General features: G+C 36.6%; 1 protein-coding gene across 1 annotated transcript; it reads left to right on the plus strand.

The window, feature by feature from the left end:
• The first annotated feature begins 8,369 nt into the window (after positions 1–8,369).
• On the plus strand, positions 8,370–8,636 carry LOC105743820 (histone H2A-Bbd type 1-like). The gene has a single exon (XM_012517373.1). It carries the CDS (start codon positions 8,370–8,372, stop codon positions 8,634–8,636), a length of 267 nt encoding a protein of 88 aa, XP_012372827.1.
• The last annotated feature ends 435 nt before the right edge of the window (positions 8,637–9,071 follow it).

Raw genomic sequence — 9,071 nt, forward strand, 5'->3', positions numbered from 1 at the left:
CTGCATATGTTTTAGACAATATTAAGCTTCTCTTCTGGAGGGTTAACAACCGATGTTTACAGACCAAAAATTAGAGGAAAAGAAGGGCTTCAACGACAGCCAAAATTTTGATCCTAGCCTTTCAAGGTCAGTGAGGACTCAGGACATATGAGAACCTATAGTGCAACATCATTTAACTCAGTTGTGCCCCAAATTTTCTGATAAAGGAGATTATGTTGCCACAGAGCAATGTGATTGATGATGTATGTGCCTAAAGATAGTCACCTGGAGAGAGAACATTCTCTCAGGCTTTCACAGAGAACAAATTGGTCAAACAATGGTCGTGACTCATCCATATGGCTGACACTGACAAATGATCTACAAAGTGTGGTATAGGGTTTTGGGATAAGTCCTGAGGGGACCTGACTGACCTTATAGGATACAAAAGTTACATTTCTTGATATTCCTATATATCAAGAAAACTTAGTCTTAACCATCCAACAGAAAAGTGTAGAGACTAGTCATGAAAAGTGAAGGCATGTTAAATATGCAGAGCTTTGGAAGGCTCAAGTCACCAGATTAGGACATTGCCTGTCCTTCTGATAACCCACTACTATTGTGGACCACTGGACTGTATTGGAATATTTTGCTGAATTGATGCACCTACAATATTTGGAAGGCAACAGTATACCCATCTCTGACAAAACTTAACAAAAAAGGAGATATAAATGAAGGACAATTTTGTATGTGTATATATAAAATAGTTAGGATAGATATATAGCCACTTTTTATTAATTCAATAAGAAGAAAGATTTGTACTAATAGTGTTTGAACAGGATATCATGTCTGCATATTGTGCTATGAATTGCTAATACAAAGACAACAATATGCAATGTATTAATTGTTGTAACTCTCCTACCAACCTTTTCTGAAACTGTGTCGTTTCAATTTTTCCTCAGTAAAATTAATTTTAAAAAAGAATAGACCCTATTCAATGCTAGGAGAGTATCAAATGTGCCTCAGATTCTCATAGAGCTAACACAAATTCTACAGGTTTCAGGAAAGGATGCACAATATAATATTAAGTCCACGTATAAGCTGAAGCAATGACTGGAGTAAGCAACCTTAAAAGTCACCATAATCAAGGGGAGTAATGTATTAAATATGAAGCAATCTTTTCTTTTTCTTTTTGCATAACCGGGTATTGAACTCAGTCCTTTACACTTGCCAGGCAAGTGCTTGTTCTACTGAGCCATCTTTCTGGCCCCTGAAACAATCTTTTGAATAGTGTCCTTAAACTATAACCATGTATGGAATGGTCACCATCTGGATTGATCAGAGAAGGCTTTTAGTTTGTCAGTTCTTTTTTTGTTATTGTTGGTGGTTTTTCTGGGGTTTTTTTGTTTTTGTTTTTGTTTTTTTAACCAGGAACTGAACTCATGACCCTGTGATTGCCAGGAAGGTGCTGTTCCACTGAGCTATATCATCAGCCCTGACTATGCTGTCTCTGTATGGTGAGCTTCAGAGGAGCTGACTAGTGTAGGTGAACTCTGCAGCAATTCTCTCGATGGGTCCTTTTAAATCTGGATTGGTAGACATAAGGCTGGAGTTTTGAAACTTTATGAATTTTAGAGGCAGTTAATATGCACCTGGATTATAAATGAATATAGGAGTGTCTATATGTTTAGCTAGTCTCTTACCTAAACATTTATGAAGCTACTTACAAGCTGTTTTGTAGGATATGTTCTATTTTTATGTATTTAGTAAAGCATCTCCATGGTCTCACTACACAGATCAAGCTCATATTGATCCTCATGTTTACAGCCTCCCAAGAGCTAGGATTACAGGTGTGTGCCACTACACCCAGTCTCAATCATATCAACAGGCTGCAGGGGAGGAGCTGGAATGGCATATCATGGATTGAACCCAAGTTCCTGGGTCTGCCTAAGCAGGCACTTTAATCCACTGAGCTATCTGGCTGGCTCCTTGTTCTATTTTTTTGCAGTAAGACCTTATAAACTTATTTTAGTGTGGGTAGGGTATGTTTTGGACCATCCTGAGTAAGTGCATATATGCTCCAAGAAATATATGTTATCTCTTTATTCTATTGAACTCTATTTGTATGCTGTGTGAAGATCAGGACCAGTGACATTGATTGTGAATTCTGAGCTGGCAGTAGGTGTACAGGTGAAAGTAAGGTGGCTTGAGATTTCAGAACATACTGTAAGGTCATGTCTGGTTTTGTGAGTAGTTTAGTTTGTTGTATAGACCACTCCTGTGGGAGAGCTTTCACCAAAAGAACTTTGTCTAAGCTAACCACAACATATATTGCCAGTTGAACTTCATTTCTAACAGAGCTACTTCCATCTGTAACCAAGTTGTACTCAGCATCTGTCATGGAGTTTATTTTTAAGTCTCATAACCTGAAGAAAAGTTTATTAGTCAATGCCGAGAGGAAGGCATCTGGTGGGCACAGATTTGTGGGCATATACGTGGTAGGACTGAGTGATTTACAGTTATTTTAGAAGATCCAGGATAGCATGTGGCATCTTGACAGTTAGATCTTGGCCTAAGGTGAACTTTCCAGTCTTTTAATTAGAAGAAAAGTAGCTGTTAGAGTATGGAAGCACCATTGGACTTTATTTTATCAGGATGTTATGAGTGTTTTAAGGTTATTAACAGACCATCAAGAAGCTGAGAAGCTTTTGGTGGCTGGGATGCTGTTGGATGTCTGTGTGCTTTTTTGTGACATAGGATATTGTCTCTATGGTTCACCGGTGGTCAGGGCCAGAGGTGAATATTTAGCTTATACTTCTCAAAGAGAGATTTTAGAATTTGGAGATTGTAGTTAGCTGTCTTAGGCTGATGAAGGGTTAAACAAGAGGAATGCTGACTGGCTTTGTGACTTTAACTTGAAGAGGTCTCTTTCTATAAGTGGTGTGGGGTATATATGTATATACACGGACTCATGTTTGGTGAGATGTCCTCCTAGGCTGCAAGTTTGTGCCTGGCAGAAGGGGCAAGATGCAAGAGCTTTAGTTGTCCCAGTGATAGTAACCTTATCTTTAAGTTAATATTAAAGTCTTTTGAAGGCAAAGAGTTTTGTTTCATTTTATACAGGAAGTGAGCCCAGTCTGACTAGTCTGAGTTCATCCAATTGATGAAAGCTATCTGTCTTATGCAGAATTTTTTGAGTGTCCCTCTCTTTTAATCTGAATTGGAGTTTAATTTTAGTTTCTATAGCATTTTTAGCTTGCAAATTGGTAAGGTGTTTATCAGGCTTCTGGATAGCTGCTGTAACTATTTTTTTCATTTTTTAAAATTTTTTTGGTACCAGGGATCAAATGAAGTACCTTGAACTTGCCAGGGAGATGTTTAAGTCACTGTGCTAGCTCTCCAGTCCCTCAGTAGTAACTTTTACCATATTACTTGTATTTTTGTCCACTCCTTTAAGCAGTGATTGGCTGAGTTATTTTCTTTTTTGGCTTCTACATTGGGTACTTTTGGGAAAGGCTACATCAGGCCATTTATCAGGATTTATAATCTTGTTTTTCCTAGTCAAAATGGGGACATTGTTGTATTTAATAGAGGCAGAAGGAATTGCTAGCAGTCACGTTGGGTGTGCAATAGATCATACCATCTCACCAGGATAGACGTGTAAGATTATTCTTTGAAGTAGAAGGCACCATTGGGAGGACCTCTGTGGCTGGGTGCAGAGAAAGGCTGATAGGGACTGGTTTAATTAACTAAAAGTAGACCTTCAAGGATGGGGAACAAAGCTATAGGTATTGGCATCAACTATGTTGGCTGAAGAGAGTGACTTATTTACCAAGGAAGAATTCTCAGAAAAAATAGCTCTCTTTCTTTTTCAGATCAGGAAATAGCTCTTTGGTATTATTTTAACTCCATAAACAATAAGAAAAGCTCTTTCTTTTATTTATTTTTTTCTGTAGCCCAAGAACATGGCTGTTGACTAAATAGGGCTTTTTTTAATTTTACATTTTTATGTGTGTGCTGTGTACCCTTGAATGACTGCACAACAGACAAAGGATGGGAGGGAGCCCCTGGGAAAGAGAGATCATTCAGATGTCTGTCTGGCCATGCCTCTTGTGAGGACTTAGGGATGACTTAGTTCACTCTCCTACCATACAATTATCATCAAGAAACTGTGGGTAAGGGCCCAATCTGTAATTGCAACCAGTGCTTTCCTGTGTAAGTTCACAGTCAGAGTAGCTTATTGCTCATGTTGTTCATTTTACTCATCATAAATTTATGCATCAGTCACTCAGAGGTTAAAAATTTCAACCCGCTTTTCTCTAGGGTGGTCCTGACTGTGGAGAGTTGATGAAGCTCTCCTACTGCTCAAATTAAGCAGGACTGAAAGACAGATTAATCAAGATTCCCTGGGGTTCTTTCCAGAACCTTTCAGCCAAGCTGACAGGCAGCCCGCATCTTCCTCCCCTTTGGGTCCAATGTGAGCCACTCAAACGGGAAGCCAGGAAGCCTCCTCCAAACCTCTCAGGGGACTCAAGAAATCCCAACATTTTACCTTCCTCTAAGGACTTGGAGTTGTCTTTTCTCCATTCATGAAAACCATAGCCAAGAACAAGAGAGGTCAGCATGGTCAGTTATCCTAAGCAAACCACCAGAAGTTATGGCAACAGAAACACCAAAATGACACTCAGGATTTGGAAGCAGACACATTTATTGTCAGATGTGTAATCAGAAGGATTCAATACTGATAAAACTTTCAGGCCTTGAAGACTTAGGAAAGAATGTTTTATGTGGTTGCAAGCAACAAGCAGAGTATCTGTCTGTCTTTGATTGGTGATTACAGTATGCATCATAGTACCCATATATGTATCACAATGATTGCTTCTAAGAAACTGAAGTAACAGGAAGTGCAACAGGAACTATTACCTGGATAGCTGCTACAGTTCCATTTACTGCAAGACTTAAAACCGTATTATCAGCATCAATTTGTGCTAATAAGCTACCCAATGAAGTGACAATATTTGACCTGCAGCTTACATATTAGGTAACTTGAGAGACAAAGTTGCCTAGCTAGTGACTGTCACCTGGTAAACAAATCTAAGAAATCTTAGCTACTAGCCCTCATGATCTATACATTTTATACCTAATATAATTACTTACAGTTTCATTTATAACAATGATTTTATTTTTCTTACTATTTAAAAAGGCAATTAATAATAACTATTAGTTAATATATATCATGTATCTTGCAATATACAAAGAGATTGCATATTACCAAGCACTTTGTAGCATACAAAGTGGTTTTGAAGTTTTCTGTGATTGCACATCTGATCACTTTGTTTAGGATGTGCGTTTTGGTAAAGAAGTGTGGGTGAATAAATTATCTTTGGTTTGTTCTTGGAAGAGAATACTAAGCATAGATGTTTGCTACAACATATGGGTGTGTATACAAACAAACATACATATACATTACTCCAAAGTTACAATCTCTAAAGTATATAATGATTAAAATTTTAAACTCTGAGTGACTGTGAAATATAAAGAAGAAAAGACTATACACATTTACTGATAGTAACTGAATTTGTGAAATTCTCTAACATTAATATTGAAAATAGCTTACTATGGTAATTATCCCAAACTTCTGTTACACTTAACAACTTTTATGGGAACATTAAAGGAATGCAACAATGTTATGTTTTCAGGCATCATTTCATTTTGCAAAGGCTAATCTGGATCTTGTAGGTTTTTTAAAAGATTTGTAAAATTGGCTGTTGTAATGAGACTTAGAGACTATAAGCAATTATGAATTAGTATGTTTAATTTGTAATAATACAGAGCTTGAAATATTTTTGTGAAGATTGAATGAGATAATACATTGAAATTGCCTGATATGGTGCCTAGCAATTGATGTAAATTCAAAATATTGAGTTTCCTTCCTTATTTCATACTCCAAGATGGAGCTGAGGTAGATAACAAACTCCTGCAAGTTGATATGTGTAAAGAAAAATTATTTTCTGAAAGAGAAATGTCTTAATAAACTACTTTATTTTATTCCTGAACAATGATGACTAAAACTTATGATCTATTGGGGAGTCTTGATTTTAGGATACAATGGGAAATTTCTGTTACTGGTTCCTGACTATGTTCATTTTTTTTTTCTGAAAACTGAAAGAAAGTACCTGAGTTGTTGCCATACATTGATCAATAAGTGTATTTAGGTCCAGATTAAATATGAAATTCAAAAAAGTAAATTTGCAACATAATGAACTTATGTACCTTTAGAACAATCTCAGGTCTATTTTAGGTGTGACAATTTGCTGTCAGTTAAGACATCTCTTTTCAGTGTGTGTAAGTTGGTCATTACTATCTATTGTAAATGTTAGTAATGGTCTAAATTTTAAGTGAATTGCTGTTCTGCTATGTTATGAGTGTTCCAAAGTTTACTTCCAGTGCTTTAATCACTGTGGCTGTGGATTTCTGGCTTGTACAGTTATGTTGTTACTGCTTCCCTGCCTAGTAATTACTTTTGACCTAATCTTCATTATGCAAATTGCATTCATTTTTAAACTAATTTTATTGTGAAAGAAATAGCAATGAGATAGTTTCAAAACAGGTTAGTAGGACAGTTACAATAATTAATACATTGCATATTGTTGTCTTCCTAGTAGTCATTCATAGTACAAGATGCAGAAATGATATCTTCTCTAAATACTATTAGTACAAATCTGTCTTCTCATTGTCCTAATCTCATATTCTTGTATTTTGTTTTCTTTGAATCCCAACAGCTAAACATCTCTTTCTGTTTCTGTCTAAGACTGTAAGATTCCTCCCCAATTCTGGTTTATGTGCCCATTACTAGGTTCTGTTAAAGACTAAAATCCAGTGTGACATGTATTTACCATGGAAAACAGCAAATAATATAAGGCATCAAATACAGTAAAAGCAGGTACACAATGTGAAGAAGAAAAGAAGAAGAATTAGGCCTGACCTGTGAAATCAGCATCTACATAATTAAAACAAAGATTGCATCCATTGGTACAATGGATCAAAATCCATTGACTCCATATTTTCCAGGAATTTACTCATTGATAGGTGCATAATCCTCATGAAAAAATAAACTAATATAATTATAATGAACAGTCATTTTAAAATTACCAATTTAAATTTCATCAAGAGGAATAGGAAAGATTCCTGATTTGCAGAATACAATATTTTTGCTAAGCATAAAATATAACATGAGTAATGTTAACAAGAAATAAAATTTTTGTAGGATATTTTCATTTTCCAATCTACATGCTGTGCATCTTTTCTTCTGGCAGATTTCCATGTGAAGCAAACACCCACTACTATTATGGGCTGCTGGAATATATTGGATTATTTTGTTGAATTCACACACCTAGAAAATTTAAAGGGCAATGGAATACCCATTCCTAACAAAACTAAACAAAAAAAAGCGATACAAAAGAAGGACCATTTTTTATCTATATACAAAATAATTAGGACAGATATACAGATACTTTCTCTTAATTCAATGAGAAGAAACATTTGTACTAATAGTTTTTGGACAGGATATCATGTCTACATCTTGTACTATGAATAACCACTAATAAGATAACAATATGCAATGTATTAATTATTGAAATTGTCCTATTAATCGGTTTTGAAACTGTCTCATTGTTGTTTCTCAATAAAATTAATAAAAAAGAAGCAAATAGATAACTGCAAACTGTGCACTATAATGCAAGGAAAAGTTTCCACTTTAATAACATTTCTGTTAGAATTTTAAAGTCTAAAACAAAGATAGAGTGCTCACAAAAGGAGTGAAGAAAGCAATTTAATTCATAAGAAAAGTTTTACTGATGATATAAATATTTAGAAGACTAATCTGACAAACCAATATAAAAACTACTTATCATGAATATTTAGGTAATTGCATAAATGGTAGAAAAATGATTTTATTACACTATGCTGAGTGAGACAAATGAAAATCTACTGGTCATATGACTTAGCATGCCTTTCAGTTGCTCAGTATTTACAAACGAATGTAAAGCACTTAGAGTCAATGCAAGGCTGTGACCAAAGGACCTAAATGCTATACTAAACATCAGGTAATGCTCTCATCAAAACAGAGATTTTCTAGAGCTTTAAAGTTTATTATAACATTACTGTTCCCTTAAATACTGTATCCAGTTACTGGGGCAACCAGGTTCATATCATAGACCTGCATAGACAGAGGCCTCACCAGAGCTCAATGGCCACCCATGACATCACAAAGCCCTAAGTGTCACCAAGCCAACTCCTGACCAATAAAAAGCACAGAGTGACTGTGATCACTGTTACTTTCAGCAGCTCCTGCCACAGGACAGTACAAGCTGCGGCAGTTTTTGTCAAACACCATGGCTGGAGAGAAAACCGGGAGGAAGGCTTCAAAGCCCAGGAAGAAGGCAGTTTCCCGCTCTTGCCGGGCAGAACTCCAGTTTCTTCTGAGCCGAGTGGAGCGATACCTGAGAGAAGGCAGCTATGAGCAGCGGCTGTCCTCCACCACACTAATCTTCCTCGCTGACATCCTAGAGTTTCTGACATCTAACATCCTGGACCAGGCTGGGAAGGAGGCTCAGGACAAGCACAAGAAACGCATAGCCCCCAGCACCTGGAGACCGTGATAGAGAGCACCCAGCAGCTCCATCCCCTTTTGGGGGATGGCACCAAGTCCCTTCTTGACGAGATGGTCCACACCAAGGACAAGTGAGGAGGCCTAAGTCTGAGTTCTGGTGACATCCTGTCTACATCCTCATCCAGCTTCCCAAATCACCATCTATGGGAGATCCCTTGCTATTGTCACCAGCCATATCAATAAAATGATTAAACTGAAAAAAAAAACTGGTTATGTTTTGTGAAAAAGTCCAAAGCTGTGTGATTAAACAACACTTTTGCTATTGTCAGTCTTGTGGCTAGGACATGCCCTTTTTGAGAAAGCTTGCTGAGCCTAAAGTAAGACGCATTCACAGATATAAATTCAATTTTTTTTCCTAAGGGAGATACTTTTCTTTTTAAACATGTTTTATTAACCCTCAGACCAAGAGACCAATAGATAATTG

This window comes from Octodon degus, unplaced genomic scaffold (genome assembly GCF_000260255.1).
Source record: "Octodon degus isolate 3935 unplaced genomic scaffold, OctDeg1.0 scaffold00171, whole genome shotgun sequence".
Classification (NCBI taxonomy): Eukaryota; Metazoa; Chordata; class Mammalia; order Rodentia; family Octodontidae; genus Octodon; species Octodon degus.

Coding starts and splice junctions, on each gene's coding strand:
- LOC105743820 (XM_012517373.1), top strand. CDS start 8,370: ATGGCTGGAGAGAAAACCGGGAGGAAGGCTTCAAAGCCCAGGAAGAAG.